Below are 20,384 nucleotides of genomic sequence, written 5' to 3'. Positions count from 1 at the left end.
TGGCACATGTACTGAGCCGGGCATTTACTATGTCCCAGAGGATGAAAATTTATTTTGCATGGTTTTTAAGTTATGAGGAAGTCTTTGGCATATCTTATTGTGAGTTTGGAAAGCAATTCTTATTTTGTCTCACTTGATGATATTGGAAATTTTGTGAGATGTTATTGAGGAAGGGGATGTACGTAGTTAGTGTACTTTCTTGGTTCTTGATGGTTATTTTGTTCATTTTATTTTTTTAACTAAACTGTCTATTAGTGTTGGTTTATACCAGTTAGCTACAGCTACTTGTTTGCTGATTTTTATTTCATTCTGGAGGCTGTGATCATTCAGTGGGATTTTTAGAGCTCTATGGATCACTGGGTGATAAGCTGTTAGTTTGAGTTTGTTGGGGTGGCAGGAAGAAGTATGTATATTTATGTCTGTGGTGGTTGGTTTTATGTAAATTTGGAAGACATATGTGTTATCGTGTTTGCAGACAGTTAAATCAGGGTGTTCATCGTGTCCTTTATTTCTAGTTAGCATGTGACTAACATTCTTGAGCAACTTCTTGAATGTTTGGAGGATGCCTTGGACATTTCTTCATTTTCCCCATCAATGATCAGAAATGTATCATCTACATACCTTCTGTAGAACTGAACTTATGCATGTTGGCTTTTTTTGTGAAAAGTTTGTGCTCTAGGTGGTTGAGGAATATTTCATCTGGCAATCACAGCTAGCCCATTTGTTTGTTTGGAGATTTTTCCACTGAAAGAGAAGTAATTATATTTCAATACCCATTCCCAAAGATTGATGAATTCTGAGATTTCTGCTGGGGAAAGCTGCTTCTATTTTATTAGGTTTTGTTTAGTAACAGCTAAAGCATCGTGAATGCGGATGTTAGTATACACGTTTTTACAAACTGCTGAATCTCCTTTGTCTGCCTTCGTGACAATTGCTTGACGGTTTTTCAGTTTAGTATTTAATGAGTGGAGTGCTCTATTTTCTTTAATCATGGTAGCATTTCTAACAGTTTCTCTTGTGGTTTCTTTCTTGAGCAGGTTTTTAACTTTTTCTGCTACAGCAGTTTTAGTGTTGCTATCTAATTTCGTGGCATCTGTTGCATTCTTAATCATTACCATTAAATCTGATATATCTAACTTAAAGTGATTGTTCTATGTCGTATTTCAGACCATCGTCAAATAGGTCAAGTTCTTTTAACACTGAATTCAATGTCGGTGGTGTTTGTAACTTCTCTGTGGAATTTATGTTGCTTTCCTGAATCTTGAATCAACTGCATATTTGAGTTTGGATAACTTTCTGTTGCTTCTGTTAATGGTAGTGACCTTCTTGTTAACACTGACACTGACTTTCTGCCATACATAGTCTGAGGTAAAATCTTTTGTCTTATCTGTCAGTACTAGATGGCTATTGTATAACTGTCTATTTATTAAGTCTTTCTTTCCCTGGTGTACTCCAATTTCAGTATCTAGCCATATTTTCTCAAACATCTTTCAAACTATGTTACCATATCATAAATTCACTTTGATGTACTTTGAGATGATTTCATGTCTACTGCATTCCTAGTTAAAATCAAGTCTAGCAATGGTTTTCATAATTTTGACCTTTTATAATTCCTAACCTTTCATTGCCTCACTTGGCACACAAATGAATACTTCGCCCATAAGGGACAGCATCACGAGGGCTGTGAATGTTGATCAATACAAATAAAACACTTTCTGCATCAGCCACTTGTTTATTTTGGCACTAAGTGTTTCCATTAAGAAAATAAAAACAAAAATGAACAAAATAACGACCAAGAAATTACACTAACAACATACATCCCCTTACTCAGTAAAACCTCCCAAAAAATTGCAGATATCTTCAAGTGACATAAAATGAGAATTGATTTCCAAACAAACAATTAGATATGCCAAAGACTTGCTCACAACTTAAAAGAACAGGAAATATCAATTTTCAGCCTCTTGTAAACTGTATGTAACTGATTTTCTAATTTATTTTGACATTCCTAGTTAGTATCTTTCACTATAGTGTGAAATAGGTGATCGTTTCATAACCTAAATTCTACTGCTGACGTATAGAGAAATATAAATTCTGTACCAATTATGAACATTTGGAGGAACAACTACTGGCAATCTTTAAGTATTTATTTGGCTCTATTCAAAAACATGTTAGGAAAGCCAGCCCTTAATTCCAAAATAATTAACAGTTTTGACAAAAGTATTGCTTGCATAACGATATTTGTTAATTTCATGATTTAAGCAAATAATTTGGCTTAACTGTTGTAGTAGAAGAAACTCTTAAGACAGAATTTTTCTATGTATGGAGTTAATTTAATGATTTAAGTGTTAATTGTTATTTCTGTAAATTAAACATTGAACAATGTAAAGTTTTAGTACCTATTATTGTTATGATATATAAGGGCCTGATTTTTGGTCACGAGACAGTCAATCCACCGCCGAGTTTCAGACGAGAAACCTGTGCTAGTTGGAACTATGACAATGCATCAAATTAACAATGTAATAAGTGTTACATAATTAGGCCATGTGTAACAGTGGCAGTGTCTGCACCATACACACCTTTCTCTTCTTCAAGAACTGTGAACTTCTTGGTTATGTTTTTACTGCTCATTGATGTTCAACAGGAAACTATTGTAGCAGTATGTGGATGTTCACCTGCTAATTATTAATGAGGCTTATCAAAAGGTGAACAATAGAGCACTGGCCATATAACTGTGTAATAATGGGGTGTTGTGAACAGTGAAATTAAAGTACAGTGAAATGCAGCTATGCATCCGTCAGCTATATTATTTAAAGTAGTCTGTTGTACTTCCACAACCCATTTTTCAGTCGGTGTAGCAACGCAGTACATCGACACCGTGGGCAACAAACAAAGAATCTGTGTGTGGTGCCCCAGGTGAGAAGTAATGTATTTGGGCACAGTACAGTAGAACTCATGAAATTAGACAGTGAAGTGTGAACTTTAGTGGTTTACAGTACAGTTTCAAATGAAAGGGGTGATACAGCCAATCAGCAAGCAGGTTATATGGAAGCAGCCTGTGCGTACAGGAGCAGCCAATCAGAATGCAGGCGGGCACAACTGACCGGAGGTAAACAAGACTTCTTGCCAAGAGAATTACAACTTGCGCGGATGATGGAACAAGATGACAACCACAACAACAGCAGCAGCAGCAGCAGCAGCAGCAGCAGCAGCAGCCGCCAAGGAGTGATTAAAAAACAAGGTAATTCATTGCAAAAGCTGTTTTGTATTAAGTGATACATAACCAGTGGCCTTAATGAACAAGAAAGCGTGACTGAGTACAATGCTGTAGAAGTTAAGTTGGTAAATGAACAGATGGACGTAAGTGTGACTGGTCATGTAGACGATGACAATTATAAATCAAACATGAACGTAACTTTGAGTGATGGGGACAAAAGTCCTATTGTAGATGAAATGATAAAAGTACCATCTACAGTGAATGGTGAGGTGAGCGGAATGGACAAAAACAGTACTGAAGTACAAGAGATCAATAAGGTTACAGAGGAGGAACCTAGTAACAAAAGTCAGCAAGGGCAAAAGTTTATGGCAGATGAAAATTTGGCAGCAATGTTAAGGCAAATTATGAGTTGTTTGAGCAGTATGAATACAAAAGACGACATGAATAGGGCAGAAAGTAGTATGAAAGAAGACATTAGTAGCATGAAAAAATACATTATCTGGGTGGAAAGAAAACTGATGGCATTAGAACTGACATGGTTAGCTTAAATGATGAACTGAAGAAAGAAATTAAAAAGGAAATTAAGGTAGTTAGATTTTAAACATGGCTGCAACAGCAACTGTTGAAATTCTTCACGATAAAGGATGACAGCCAAAACAGTTGCAGGATAAAAATTTATTAAAATTCTTGACCAAGGTTTCGGTACATATAAATATACCTTCATCAGAAGGAAAAAATCTAAAATTACATCATGCAATGGAGAATTAATAAAACAATTGTGCCAAAGGCGTCGTCAATAATTAAGACATCTTCTCCATTTGTACAACATGACTATGGGCACAGGGTCAATGCTAAACTGTTCGTATTGACTCTGTGCCCATAGTCATGTTGTACAAATGGAGAATATGTCTTAATTATTGACGACGCCTTTGGCACAATTGTTTTATTAATTCTCCATTGCATGGTGTAATTTTAGATTTTTTACTTCTGATGAAGGTATATTTATATGTACCAAAACCTTGGTCAAGAATTTTAATCAAATTTTTATCCTGCAACTGTTTTGCAGTCATCCATTATCATGTAAGGTAGTTAGCACTAATCTTTCAGAAATAGTGATGATACTAATGAGAAATTAACATTGAGTAATAAATGTGTAGGAGAAAGAGAGAAGCTTTGTGATGACAATCGTGGGAAGGTGGAGGTTTTCGAGAAACAATGTGCTGAAAATAGAGTTAAACTTCAGAAACCAAATCGATCACATTAGAAATGATTTAGAAACAGAGGTAGAAACCAAGTCTGCGGAAGATGTAGAAGAAAAACTGGAAAAATTATATGTAAATGTATATTTAAAATTGACTGAAACTGAGATAAGCATGGAAGAGCTACAAAATCTAAAGCATAGAGAAAGTGACAGTGGGTCAGATAATCATTATGATAAGCAGGATAATAGTTTTTACAGAGAAAGGGATAATGAGGATTTGTTGTATGAAGATCACATGGTAAGGAAGTGTGTCAACCAGTAATAACAGCAAGTATACAGGGAATACAAGTAAAGTGTTTATTGGACAGCGGTAGTGATTTGAATGACATTTCACACACATTTTTTGAATCTATTCAGAACACAGAGAGTATAGAGGTGATGCATGCATCTGGAACAAAAATTAGTGGTGCTACTGGTAAGCTGTCAAAGAGTGTGAAAAAAAGAGATACTATTAAATGTAGAATTGGCAGGACAGCTCTACAAACATAGTTTTTTGGTAATTCAAAATATCAGCATTGATGTAATATTTGGGACTAATTCCTTGTGCAATTAGCAAGTAGTGTGTTCAACATTCTGTGGTGATGATGCTTACACCAGCTGTCTGTCTCATTTCTCATGTTTCTCGAGACAGTCAAACTCTTCTCCTATCATATCTTCGGCTTTCATGTAATTTTGTGCAGTAGGATTCTTATGTATAGAAATACTGTAGAAAAAGTTTCTCCAGTTTATCTGTGTATATATTATATTATGTTGTATATCTAAAAACAAAGATGATGTAACTTACCAAACGAAAGTGTTGGTATGTTGATAGACACACACACACACACACACACACACACACACACACACACACAAAATTCAAGCTTTCACAACCCACGGCTGCTTCATCAGGAAAGAGGGAAGGAGAGGGAAAGACGAAATGATGTGGATTTTAAGGGAGAGGGTAAGGAGTCATTCCAATCCCGGGAGCAGAAAGACTTATCTTGGGGGGAAGGACAGGTATAAACGTGTGTGTGTGTGTGTGTGTGTGTGTGTGTGTGTGTGTGTGTGTGTGTGTGTGTGTGTGTGTATTACAAGCAGACATATGTGAAGGCAAAGAGTTTGGGCAGAGATGCGGATGAATGGACACAGGCAGTGTTTGTCGGTACTGAGGATCACCCTGTGGCTAAACATGCCTTGGTGCACGGCCAGCACATCTTGGCACAATGTTACACCGTCCGGGTTATCTGGATACTTCCCAGTAACACCAACCTCACCTGTCATTCAACAACTTCTTTGCCTCGACTGACATCTCTGCCCAAACTCTTTGCCTTTACACATGTCTGCTTGTGTTTGTATATGTGTGGATGGGTGTGTGTGTGTGTGTGTGGTGTGTGTGTGGGCGCGAGTGAGCAAAAAGAGAGAGAGAGAGAGAGAGAGAGAGAGAGAGAGAGAGAGAGAGAGAGAGAGAGAGAGAGAGGGTATACCTGTCCTTCCCCCCACCCCCTCCATGGTAAGTCTTTCCACTCCTGGGATTGGAAGGACTCCTTACCCTCTCCCTTAAAACCCACATTCTTTAGTCTATCCCTCTCCTTCCCTCTTTCCTGATGAAGCAACCGTGGGTTGCGAAAGCTTAAATGTGTGTGTGTGTGTGTGTGTGTGTGTGTGTGTGTGTGTGTGTCAACATACCAACACTTATGTTATGTTAGTTATAAGTAACAGGATCATCAGAGGATGGAAGAAAACAAATTGGCATCACAGTTAAATAATTTGTCAAACAAAAAGGTAAGTTCAACAGAAAATGAAAGGTGTCAGCATATGGGAAGGATAATTAACATCTAAAGTAATCAGCTCATGTGTGAAGTTAATATAATTTAGTGCAGCAGCAGGGCAATATGCAATAAAAAATCATCTTAAATATGAGACCTTAATATGAAGTGTGGTATAATAGAAGTCTGTGTGTTCAATGCAATCAGTATATTAGATAACTATCTGTCTATGTCATGGTACAGCCTTTTCTAACATAAGGATTTACGAATTTTAAATATGGTTGCCTGGAGTAATGTGTGTGGAATATATTAGCAATACTTGTCTGTATACCGCCCTTCAGGCTAGAATACAGTGAAATAATAATTTTTCTGAGTGATAATTTTGTCTTATCAGTAATGAGAGTTAATTTTGCCTTAGCATAAGGCTCTGTTACTGTGGAGTGTTTTACAGCAGAGTCAGTTTTGCATTAGATAAGCAGGGTGGGTGTTTATTTATTGGATAATGAAACAATAATGAAATAAGAAAATAATGAATAATGTTAGGGCCTTAATGGTTAGGGAGCCTGTCTCTACAGTAGAGATTTCTTGAGAATGCACTCCACTGGTTAACAAGGTAAGAAACGTAAGTGAAATAATGGGGCTGCCAGACATGATTAATGCAAAAGATAACTGTACACACGCAAATGTGGTCTAACTGTATTGATGATCTAATAGTGAACTAGGCAACATTGGTTACTGTTTACATCGTGTAATTCGTGACACTGCAGCTAGAGTGAGAGGCTAACAGAAAGAGCAATATTTACAAGTCATATAATGCTGCATCATTGGATCTGTATGTTATCTGAAAACTTCTATTTGTGTTCTGAGGAATTATGAGCTCAAAGTGGTAATACTGGGATGAAGGAAAGTAATTTTGCTGACTAACTGGTAACTGTGGTGCCCTGATGTGAATATTTCTGACAGGTCAACTATTTGGTAACATTTTGTGGGGATGTAGTTTTCTAGTTGAATGGGAGTAGTGCTCAGAGCTGAGTAGAGAAATACAGCTATGATTTGGCACACCTTCCATCCCCTTAATTTTAATTTGAATAGTAATTAAGTTATGTAATGGTGACTCTATTCTTTTTTTTCATAATGCAATGATTAGTAAATCTAAGCTACTGCACATCTTCAGTTTATGATATTTTGCTCGTGGAAAAGAAACAAAAGTCTTTCAAAGTTTAACCAGTTTCAGACAGTTATGACTTACAGTAATGTTTTCTAGTGTAGTGTGTACTTGATTTAAAACATTTTTGTAGTCACCACCTTTCATACTATAGTCAATTTTAGTGCTGATTATTGTAATGTTATGAGAACTATGTAATGTACTTATTCATGGTGTAATGACTATCATTTGCCATTAGTGTTAAACATATTTTTTTAGACTTTAATTAGAAGTAAAAGTAAGGGTACTAAAGTAGGGCATTTTGCCTCATTTTTTCATGTACTGTGGTGAAGGAGAACCACCTCCAAGGAAACTGATAGCAGTGTATTTCCTTAATAACTGCCACTTGGACCTGTTGAATGTATGGACATCTTGGTTAGAAAATGTGTAAAAGCTCGCTGAAAAAGTGAAAGTGTTTGTGAAAAATTAATAAACATTGAGCAAGTGAAATTTTTTGCCTAAACATAAACTGCAATGCACAGTGTAATTTAACTTCTTTGCTACCCATGAGGATTAATTTTTTGTTGTGCAAGACAGGACTTTTATGAAAAGATATGTATCTTTAAATGTAATCTTCGCTTACCCAGAAAGGACATCACTTATGATGAAGATGTCTAAATTTTCATGTTAAAAGTTTAACTTGTGGATATTTTGTATAATTTTGCAATACACTGTATGTCAATATTTTGTATGGGGATTTTCATATGTCCAGTTAGTATTAAGTATAAATTTGAAAAACTATATGTCCTGTAGTTCTTGATAGGATTTCTTATGTAATTTTTGTGTGTGTAGATTTTAAACCCAATTTCTGGTGTCACTTTTGGTCATTGAATCGCCCAGTTAGCTATTTGCAATATCTATCTGGTCAATCCAATGAGGGGGTGATGTGACGAAGTTTGGATATTTTTATTTATAATTTGTCATCTGCCTACTTAAATTTGTGTTTTCCTTTTTGAACTAATTACTACTAACACAAGAGAGTATAATCTGTATTTTGATACTAGAGAAAGGTTGGCACTCAGTTTTAAAGAATATAACACCAGATCTAATTTTGTGCTTAGTTTTATGTATGTAATTGATTTTCTAATTTATTTCGACTATTCCTAGTTAGTATCTTTCATTATAGGGTGAAATCGGTGACTGTTTCTTAACTTGAATTCTACTGCTGACGTAAAAAACAAATATAAATTCTGTACCAATTATGAACATTTGGAGGAACAACTAATAGCAATTTTTAGGTATTTATTTGGCTCTATTGAAAAACATGTTAGGAAAGCCGGCCCTTAATTAATTCCTAAGTAATTAACAGTATTGTCTATGTAATGATATTTGTTAATTTCATGATTTAAACAAATAATTTGGCCTAAATCTTTTAGTAGGAGAAACTGTTACATAGACAGATTTTTTGATGTATGCAGTTAATTTAATGAGTTACATTTTAATTGTTATTTCTGTAAATTAAACATAAAACGATCTGAAGTTCCAGTACCTATTATTGTGATGATATATAAGGGCCTGATTTTTGGTCACGAGAAAGTCAGTCCAAGGTCGAGTTTCAGATGAGGAACCTGTGTTGGTTGGAACTATGACAATGCATCAAATTAACAGTGTAATAAGTGTTACACAATTAGGCCATGTGTTAAAACAGTGACAATGTCTGCACCATACATACCTTTCTCTTCTTCAAGAACTGAACTTCGTGGTTATGTTTTTACTGCTCGTTGACGTTCAACAGGAAACTATTGGAGCAGTATGTGGATGTTCACCTTCTAACTATTAATGACGCTTATCGAAAGTTAAAAAATAGTACACTGGCCATATAACTGTGTAATATTGGGGGATTGTGAACAGTGAAATTAAATTATGGTGAAATGCAACTGTGCACTAGTCGGCTACATTATTTAAAGTAGTCTGTGTTGTAATTCCAGAACCCATTTTTCAGCCAGTGTAGCAATGCAGTAAGCCGACACCAAGGACAACAAATGAGGAAATTAAAAGTAGGCGAGCCATTACACAATGAGGAGGATGTTATGGATGCTGTTCAACACAGCCTGGGTACCAGTACACAACGTATCTCTCAACAATTAGGCATTTCCCAATCTAAGGTATTGTGTACACTGAATTACAATAATCTGCATCCTTACTATAAACAAAAAGTGCATCATTTACATCTGTGAGGACCTGCTCTTCACTTGGAGTTGTGTAACTGGTTAAATACTTTATTTACTGATGAGGCACAGTTTACTCGAGACGGTATAAACAATATACATAACAATCACATATGGTCTGAAGCAAATTCACATTCAATAGTGCAAGGCAATTTTCAGTGGCGATTTAGCATAAACTGGTGGTGTCGTATAATCAAGACCCACTTTACTGAACCATTCATTTTCCCAGAACGTCTAACTGGTGAGATGTACTTACAATTCCTTCAAGACGAAATGCCCCACTTGATTGAAGATGTTCCACTTGCTACGCGATTGCAAATGTATTTTCAACATGACGGTGTGCCTTAACATTACACCAACACCATTGCCGCACATTTAAATGAACATTTTCCACAGAAATGGATTGGTCGTGATGCTACAGGTCTGTAGCCACCCACATCAACCAATTTCACACCAATGGATTTTTGAGTATAGTTTATGAGGACAAAGTCAAAACATGTGAGGCATTACTTGCTCGCATTATGAATGCACTAGACAAAATTAAGAACAACCCTGTGAAACTGAAACGAGCAACAGAATCTGTTAATACATGTTCAGCTAAATGCACTGTAGTCGGTGGAGACATTCTTGAACATTTATTATGAATGTATTGTGAAACTGTATGTACACTGTACCACTCCCTTAACACTGAGCTTTCTTTTTCCAGTTTAACTTGTACTATGGTATTAATAAAAGCAGATTATCTGACACATTCATTCATGCAGTTTCCGTTAACATTATAACCATCATTTTTCCAAAATTAAATTCTCTACAACTTCTGTTGAAAACTTTATGAAATTGTCTGGAATTTAAAAAACAAATGGGGCCAAGTAGTTAATAAATTAAAAATTTTATGAAATTACATCTTTGCTTCTCTGGATGTCCTGGAAAACTACTGCAGATACACATAAGGGAAATGTTTTATTGGTTTCACCACCAGATCAACAACAACAACAACAACAAAATAATTGTAAATTGTGCTTTACTTTAGCCTTGTATAGTTTTGCAACGCTTCACGATAACGAAGTTGCTGAATTCTGGGCAAAATGTTTTATTAGCCGTATCTCCATAACTAAACATTTGGGACCTATGTTTATATAATCTTTTCTCCTTAGATTTCTTGTAGAATAACATATTAAAATAATTGCATATCTTCGTGGATCATCCTGTATACAGCACCTAATGTACTAGCAGAGTTTTTCACGTGTCAGTATTCTGGAGCAGCCATTCATATACTTAAAAAAAGGAAACCATATTTCTGTCGAAACCATTTAACCTTTCCAATTTACAGAAACATACCTGTAACAAATATAACTTCTTTGAAACGACAGTGAAAATTCAGGGTGTTTGAAAGAGAACTCCCTAGTTTAAAGTATAAATTTAATTGCAAAATCAATGAAAAATACATCAATAAGTTTTTGTTGTTGTTGTGGTCTTCAGTCCTGAGACTGGTTTGATGCAACTCTCCATGCTACTCTATCCTGTGCAAGCTGCTTCATCTCCCAGTAACTACTGCAACCTACATCCTTCTGAATCTGCTTACTGCATTCATCTCTTGGTCTCCCTCTACGATTTTTACCTTCCACGCTGCCCTCCAATGCTAAATTTGTGATCCCTTGATGCCTCAAAACATGTCCTACCAACCGATCCCTTCTTCTAGTCAAGATGTGCCACAAACTTCTCTTCTCCCCAATTCTGTTCAGTACCTCCTCATTAGTTATGTGATCTAACCATCTAATCTTCAGCATTCTTCAGTAGCACCACATTTCGAAAGCTTCTATTCTCTTCTTGTCCAAACTAGTTATCGTCCATGTTTCACTTCCATACATGGCTACACTCCATACAAATACTTTCAGAAATGACTTCCTGACACTTAAATCTATACTCAATGTTAACAAATTTCTCTTCTTCAGAAACGCTTTCCTTGCCATTGCCAGTCTACATTTTATATCCTCTCTACTTCGACCATCATCAGTTATTTTGCTCCCCAAATAACAAAACTCCTTTACTACTTTAAGTGTCCCATTTCCTAATCTAATTCCCTCAGCATCACCCAACTTAATTCAACTACATTCCATTATCCTCGTTTTGCTTTTGTTGATGTTCATCTTATATCCTCCTTTCAAGACATTGTCCATTCCCTTCAACTGCTCTTCCAAGTCCTTTGCCGTCTCTGACAGAATTACAATGTCATCGGCGAACCTCAAAGTTTTTATTTCTTCTCCATGAATTTTAATACCTACTCCGAATTTTTCTTTTGTTTCCTTTACTGCTTGCTCAATATACAGATTGAATAACATCGGGGAGAGGCTACAACCCTGTCTCACTCCCTTCCCAACCACTGCTTCCCTTTCATGCCCCTCGACTCTTATAACTGCCATCTGGTTTTTGTACAAATTGTAAATAGCCTTTCGCTCCCTGTATTTTACCCCTGCCACCTTCACAATTTGAAAGAGGGTATTCCAATCAACATTGTCAAAAGAAACGTAGGTTTGCCCTTCCTTAATCTTTCTTCTAAGATAAGTCGTAAGGCTGGTATTGCCTCACGTGTTCCAACATTTCTACGGAAGCCAAACTGATCTTCCCCGAGGTCGCTTCTACCAGTTTTTCCATTCGTCTGTAAAGAATTCGCGTTAGTATTTTGCAGCTGTGACTTATTAGACTGATAGTTCGGTAATTTTCACATCTGTCACATATCATGAAAGAGAGTTCATTCAAGTTTTGTTTAATGTTAGTAGACTTCAACGTGGGGTCCATCTGTTGCCCTGCACATGTCGTGACTATATTCCATTTCTCGCAACATATTCACAAACATTTCAGGTTTAACTGTCCCGACTGCCGCGACGATTCTTTCGCGTAAATGATTGATGTGGCTGGTCTTTTCACTGTACACATAATTTTTTATGAGCCCATAAAAGAAGAAGAGCAGTGGCGTTAAGTATGGGCTTTGTGGTGAGCAAGGCAGTGGGTCAGCCCTGCCTATTCACCTTCAGAAGAAGTTTTGCTGTAGATGTTTCACCACCACACTGACATTTGAAATTGTGGTGCACTGTCATAACTGACTCAGTTTTCACAAGCCAAATAACACACTATTCTTTCTGTTGGAGAGAACACATTGTTGCTGAGTTGCTCTGCACTGCACGTATGCTTGGACTTTGAGGGAACAGAGGAAAAAACAGCACTGGTGCCATCTCAAGATCAAGTGATGTGACAACTGCAGGGGAGCCAAACTTTGAGAGTTGATGAATCAAACACCACAAACTATAATAGTGTGAGTCACTTTGAAAAGATTCCAGGACACATTAAAACTACGGAGTTCTTTTTCAAACACCCTGTTTAATGCGCAGTGGAGAGGATGTACATCAGGCAACAATATGCAGACATTTTACAACTCTACTGTCCCTGTGAGTATAATTCACTGTCAGAAATTCATGTTTTTTAACCTCTAAAGTTCCTTTTCTAAATCAACCATTTTTATCATCAGCAAAAGATGCACAATAACTTACACTGGCCTCGGTCAGTGACTGAAAAGATGTCTGTACTCTTCACCAACACCATCCATGTAAATAAACAAATCTCCACCTGTAGATGATGGTGCGAATCATTGAAATGCATAGTGGCAAAATAAAAAAGTGAAACTTCCTGGCAGATTAAAACTGTGTGCTGGGCCGAGACTCGAACTCGGGACCTTTGCCTTTCACGGGCAAGCGCTCTACCATCTGAGCTACCCAAGCACGACTCGCGCCCCGTCCTCACAGCTCAGATGGTAGAGGGCTTGCCCGCGAAAGACAAGGGTCCCAAGTTCCGAGTCTCGGTCCGGCAAACAGTTTTAATCTGGCAGGAAGTTTCATATCAGCGTACACTCCGCTGCAGAGTGAAAATCTCATTCTGAAAATAAAAAAGTGACTGACGAAGAAACTTGTTATTTGTATTGAAGTAATTGTGTTACATTTTGTATGTATTCTATTATTTTATCCCGCAATGTCAATGCCAACCATCTGAGCTATTTCAAGGACACAATTATTACATACATCGGCTACCTGCCAGGTACCACTTATTGAATTGACTGTTTTCTTCTATAAAAAAGCCCTCTCATTTCTCAACTATTACCCATTTTGTCCTTTAATTATTGCCCACAGATTTCATTTTACTATCTTAATGATTAATTTCAGGCATTATATTCAGGTTGAGTTTCTTAATCACTCTCCTTAGGACAGGCCCTTATTTTTTGCAGCACGTAGCCAGTTCTAGGTTTTTGTAAGTTTTTGGAATGGGTGGGGATGGTGGGAGGAGAAAATGTTAAAGACTGAAAGAAGCTCATCTATAAACACATTTAATTTGGAACTGCTATCCTTCCTTTTAGCTACCTGTATTATTGACATCAAACTTTCTGTTGTTTAGTGATTAATTATTCAAATTTCTTTCCACACACCCATTTCTTTGCAATATGCTAGGTTATTTAATGTGAGTAGTTGTGCACTATGATCATAAAAGCCATTCACTGTTACATAAACATTTATATCAATAATTAAGTGTTCACTTACAAAGATGTTGTCTATAAATGTACCACTGCTGCTGGGAGAATTAACAACACAAGTGTGAAGTAATGTTTCCAATCTTTTACTGAATATTTCAAACAAACTGAACCTTGCTGCACTGCAGCTGCCAGTGGACTCCAATGCTGCCAGATAGATATAGATTTCCCATAATACTGAATATATGCTCATATTTAAGACTGGTGGGAACTTTATATCAAACACTGGATGTTTTTATATTAATCTCGAGTATTAGATGCACCTGAATTTTAGAGGCAATTTTTTGGAAAATAAAGTGTGTCTTACAATTCATAAAATAAGGTATGTTTTCCTGTTATTGCTTATAGCTCAAATAATGCAGTTTTGTTACTCTCTTCTTGGTACTTAATGGACCTTTCCATATTCTCACAACTAAAATAATGATAATTATGTCACATGCGTTCCAAATGGTGGTTGTAACTAAATTATTTTCTACTCAAAGTAGTGTTGTTTATGTTGTTTTGAGAATATTCTACAGCCCCTACGTTAATGCAGGATATTCCAGGAGGATCAGCAGTAATTTCAGATCTGGTACCATGAAAACTGAAGTAAAAGATGGTATCGGCATGTGGTTTATACCTAACAGCTGATGTTTTTTGTTAAATTTTAAGGATACAAGAGCAGACGACAGTTACAGCCTAATGGCAGGATATTAGTGTCTGTTCTATTTAGTACACATAGTTCAGACTTTAAATGTAGTGCTATAGAAGAATGCTGAAGATGACTGTAGATATCAGGTAACTAATAAGGAGGTACTGAAATCAACTGAGGAGAGAAGAAATGCATGGGACAACTTGGCCAAACAAAGCTAACAGGTCACATCTTGAGCTCGTGGAATCATCAGCTTGGTACTGGAGAACAACATGGGAGGTACGTATTTTAGAAAGAGACAAAAGCTTGACTTCAGTATCCAGGTTCAAATTAATGTAGGTTGCAGTAGTTATGCAGAGATGAAAAGGCTTATACAGTACAAACTTCCATGGAGAGCTGCATATCATTTTTGAAATAACGATAACGACAAGAACACACTGACAGCTGTCAAATTTGATTCAAAAATGCCTGTAATAGCTTTTGTTTGTAACAGAAAATGATATATATTGACATGAAGATGGCTCTCGCCCCAACAAGATCATAATTTCTGTGAAGAACATAGCATCTTATTGATAATTTTTAAAATGTATCAAGCCCAACAGTCTTCCCTACTGCAAATGCCTAGTTTCTCCATAGGCATTCAAACTCATTAATTACCTGCTGGAATATGGTAATCACTTTACAAGTAAGGCAGCTTGGAGGGGGGGGGGGGGGGGGGGAATTGGCAAAGTGGCAGGGTGGGAGACGATTTGGTTGGCAGACTATAAGTTTTGTCAGGCAGATGCCAACCTTTATATTTTCTATGGTCAGGTCAACTTCCATCTCATCAGATAATACCAATGGCATGTGCTCTAATGGCTATGTTGACTTTCTTTTGGTCGTTTTCTTCCTCTTTTATAACATTTTAACGAGGAAAGATCATAAAGTACTGCACAATGATTTTATTACTTAAATGTTTAATATGTACAAAACAAAAAAATAAATAAATAAAAATCACAAATTAACTTACATCTTTTACCTACTTTCCTACTTAGTCACTGAAGCTTTCAACACATTTCTCCCATTGTGGTAGCAGTTTCAATAAGCCTGTTTGTTGAAGTCCATTTCGTTGGAGTATAGCAATCTGCATACTGCTGATTTCACTTCTGCATCTATCACAAAGAGTTGGCCAGGCAGCAATTTCTTCATGGGGCCAAACAAATAGCTGCCCCAATGGCTCTGACATTCTGCGTGGTTGCAGCTGTTACTGGCCACCCAGAGTGTGGTGAATCACTAATGTTCACACTACCCTCTTGGAAGAATATGCACACCACCTGGAGACATTACTATGGTCCATAAGGTCGCCCCATACACACCTCAGTGAATTTCACTCAGTTTACATTCGGCTGACATATCAAACTACACTTTGGTGCTCTTCACAAGTTGACAACATAACATGTGTGCCATGTTTGTTTCATAGTCCACGTTTCTCTCTCTAGAGCTGCATATGACAACAAAATATACTCTGTAGCACAAACTTCAAACTAAATCATTGTGAAATTTCAACATTCAAGCTGCAATACCAGAAGAGAAAGAAATTATCGTGCCTTACATTCCGATCTCCGTCTGTCCGTGTGTGTGTGTGTGTGTGTGTGTGTGTGTGTGTGTGTGTGTTTAGAGCTACCTTTTTCAAGTGTCATAAAGAAGTTAGTGCTGATTTAAGCTGGGCTTTTCCACCCAACGCAACACATTAAATTATATGCCGCAGTTATTTCTAAGCCCGATAGCTTTCTCTGTTTTGGGATTATGACAGTCACTTTTATGATCTTTATTTTTCAGGATTTTTCTCTCCTCAGAAAATAATAGCCTGTCTTCGCTCCAAGCAGCATGATTCCCAAAGCAATTTACTTACATTTGTGTTACCAAAGATGTCACTGCTGTTTCATGTGGGGTCTTCGGCACTTACACCAAAGTTAGATGGTCTTTGGATATATGGTAATACATCCACATCATTGATATTGAAGCCATTTCATTCACTGGAGAGTAAAAGATGAGCTGTTGGGGAATTCTAGTAATATTAGGGAACCAAATGCAAGTGTAAAAGTAACCAATTTCTCTAGTTCATCATTGTTACATCAACACAAATCATCTTCCACCCACTGTTCTTTCGGCTTATGCAGGTTTACTCTCTAATCTCCAAAGCAGAAAATTTTGTTACTGAAATTAAACGTCGCTTCATTCATTCCAGCATTCCTCTACCACAGAGTAAACTATTCTGAATATAAAATAGTATAATTGTTTAGCATCAGAAACACACTGACACACATCCTGTTACAGTTATTACTCTTTGTCCATGATAATTTGACAATTTTACTAGTGATGCCAGAAGTATCACCGTGCACATTGTTAACGGTAATGGTGCCAGGATTGTGGCAAGCAGTCTTCACTGCCTTCCTGTAACCAGTCCTCTCTCCTTTGAAGTTCAATTGGGAGGGAGGGGAGGAGGGGGCTGGGTGGTGTAAGGCACACCACCTGCCACTCCTGAGACAATCACCATATGAATATTCAACTTATCATGGACAAACAGTAGTTCTTCAAAGAGCTTTTGCTCTAGGAAGTCTATCTAGTATCCTCTTAGTAAAGAGGCTGGAACTGTACATTGATTGGAGTATTTTAAGAAGAAGAAATATAAACCATTTTGTAAACAACAGCTAAAAACCATTTTGTGCCAAGTCAGCTACAAAATTAAAAGTCAACTTGGGCTCAATATGATCCAGGTATGACATGTTCATTACACATTGCACACTATAAACAGGTTTTCATCAAATGTCACTGACACAATTAGAGTACAACAAATCTTGAGGTATAATCGAAGATCCCAATTCCTTGTAATATACAATATTCCACTATCGTGCCAAATAATGGGTGTTGATATGCACTCGGAGCTTATGGTTGTATATGATTGGCAGCTAGCTTACTGAACATTACAAATACAGCAAAATTACCCTCTTCCTCTTATGCTGCATCAATACACTTTTACTCACCATGTAAACTCAGATGTTGGAGAGATGTGGGGCCTCTTGTCCTCAAAACAATTAAACATATGTAGTCCAGAAATTTACACTATTTCTCTTGCCGGCATCCGTAGCAGTAAGTGACAAATGGCATCAGTCTTCTGAATTTTGCTCATTCACCTCTATACACACTGTATGCAAATTCATGCACTGGTGAGCCAAAACATTATGACCACCTACTTTAAACACTAACCACCACCACCACCACCACCACCACCACCACCTACTTTAAAGTGTGCTGGTCCACTTCTAGAACACAATTCAATATAGTTCTGCATGCCATATATGTGACAAGTACTTGATAAGTTTCCAGAGGTTTGTGGCACCAGATGTCTAAGCATAGGTCACACATTTCCTTAATTTATGGTTGGTTGGTTTATGGGCACAAAGCTGGCACCCAATAGCATCCCACTTGGGTTTCACTGGATTCAAGTAAGTTGAATTTGATGGCCAAGACATCAACTTCAGTTCACTATCATGCTCCTCAAACCATTGCAGCACGATTCTCACCTTGGGGAGCAGTTACCCTCCTGGAAGATGCCATCACTGTTGAGGAAGACTTCAAACATAATGGGGTTACAGGTGGTTACTAATAATGTTCACATAGTACACAGCTGTCATGGTGTCTTCAATTACAACCACAGGTTTCATGGAATCCCTGGTGAATGTCTCCCACCAACGTGCTGAATGTTTCGAGCAGCTGTTTGCCTACATGAAGCGTATTCAGACACGACCATCAACTTTGTTTAACAATAAATGAGAATTGTCTGACTAGGCAACATGATTCCACTGATCCGCAGTCCAATCCCAATGATACCGCGCCCACTTTAATCATAATAGACATATGTTTTAGAATCAATATGGAAATACGTAGGGATCCTCTGAGCCAGAATACAAAGTTCAATACTGTCCACTGAACGGCATGTTCCAAAACACTTGTGCCTGTGCAAGTACTGTACCCTGTCATCAAATCTGCAACAGATTGCTGCCTATCCTGCTTTAGAGCATGGGCAAGCTTCCGATCCCTATGTTCTGAGATGAAGTATGGATAACCAACTTCTTCTCGTCTAATCGTGGTTTCAGCATTCTCCAACCACTTTCTGTACATCCTAACAGCAGTAGCACGCAAACAGCCAACCAGCTTGCTGTTTCCGAGTTGCTCACTCTCAGGCACAGGGATACAACAATCTGGCTTTTGTCAAAGTCGTTTCATTCGGCGGATTTCCACCATTTACACCACTTCTCATTGCCAGAATGATTTCTCATTTGCCTCCGTTCTACTCATATACTTCTGTTAACGTATCACATGCCCTCAGCGCCACCAGGCAGCCTACAACCTTGTTGTGGGCAGTGGTCATAATATTTGGCTCATCAGTTTAGTCTTCATGAGGAGTTACACTTTTTTTTTTCTAAACTAGTTGCCAGTGACTGCAAAGTTTATCTTACACTTTTAAATGTATTATACCAATGTGACATTCATTTTTTCCAATTTTTCCATTCTCAGTACATAATTCATAATATTATTGTATCTGCAGTCACATAACTTATGTTGTTCTTTATAGCTGATTTTCCAGTCAGAGACTGTACTTAATTTTATCTGGTCAATAAAACATTTTCTGTCTTTATCTGTACTAATGCATACAAGCTAAAATATGATTTGCACGATATTTGGGTGGTAGTCAATAACATTGTTACAGGCAACACATATATTAAATAGTAATACGATACGAGATCAATGTGAAAAAGTGTATACTCACAATTTAAATTCTCTGTGTAAAGTGCTTCAAATTCCTTCTCTATCTGGTTGAACAGATCATGCAGTCTTGATCTGTAAAAGTGAAAAAATGCTATGGAGATATGCATTTAGACAACAGAGTAATATTAAGACAAAAAAACAAGCGAACTACAAGGGAAAGTATTAACGGGGCTGTAGGAAAAGCAATAATAGTATGGGTACCAGTAAGAAGACACCATTTACTGGCACTAAATAGTGACAAAAGTTGAATTCTAAAGAGCAGTTTTATCAGTAAGGGTGCTCCATACACTGGTAAAAGATATAAATATCCAAGCTACCATTACCATTCTGCAGAGGCTACTCAACAAACAAAATACTGTGTCCCCCTCTGCTGTGAAATTATTTCTAGTAATGAAGGAAATTAAGAGTGCAGTAAGAGGGAGTCCAACCAAATTAAACACAATTGACAAAGAGTATGTGAGGTACTTTTAGTACAGGGAGCAGAAGTGATTCAGTACAGTAAAACGATGACATTCAGAAAATATGAACTTTCAAATTCAGTGTAATAATTCTTTGTAGAGCCTCCATGGCAAATTGCTTGCATTCATTTATTACCCGGATCAGAACAACAAACTGATTTAGAGCAAAACATAGCTGAGAATGGAAGGGGGCTTTGTTGCCAGTTGGCCATTGTGTATGCATAAATTATGGCTGCTCCAAAAACAATTGTATGGCTCCACAATGACTACCTTCACACCCACCCTGTTAATGTGAAATACTGAGTTCACTTTTCATGG

The 20,384-nt window shown here is 37.2% G+C and overlaps 1 protein-coding gene across 3 annotated transcripts in view; it reads right to left on the bottom strand.

The window, feature by feature from the left end:
• Window positions 1-20,384, bottom strand: part of LOC126266612 (WD repeat-containing protein 37) — a 110,713-nt gene that overhangs the window by 56,704 nt on the left and 33,625 nt on the right. For all 3 annotated transcript variants that reach the window (XM_049970955.1, XM_049970954.1, XM_049970953.1), the window contains one exon: window positions 19,610-19,680. In XM_049970955.1, the coding sequence (XP_049826912.1) occupies window positions 19,610-19,680 (71 nt within the window). The remainder of the gene's footprint in view (window positions 1-19,609; window positions 19,681-20,384) is intronic.

Source organism: Schistocerca gregaria, chromosome 4 (genome assembly GCF_023897955.1).
Source record: "Schistocerca gregaria isolate iqSchGreg1 chromosome 4, iqSchGreg1.2, whole genome shotgun sequence".
Lineage (NCBI taxonomy): Eukaryota > Metazoa > Arthropoda > Insecta > Orthoptera > Acrididae > Schistocerca > Schistocerca gregaria.
The sequence above is the reverse complement of the archived record's forward strand: the minus strand, read 5'-3'. Positions and strand labels throughout refer to the sequence as shown.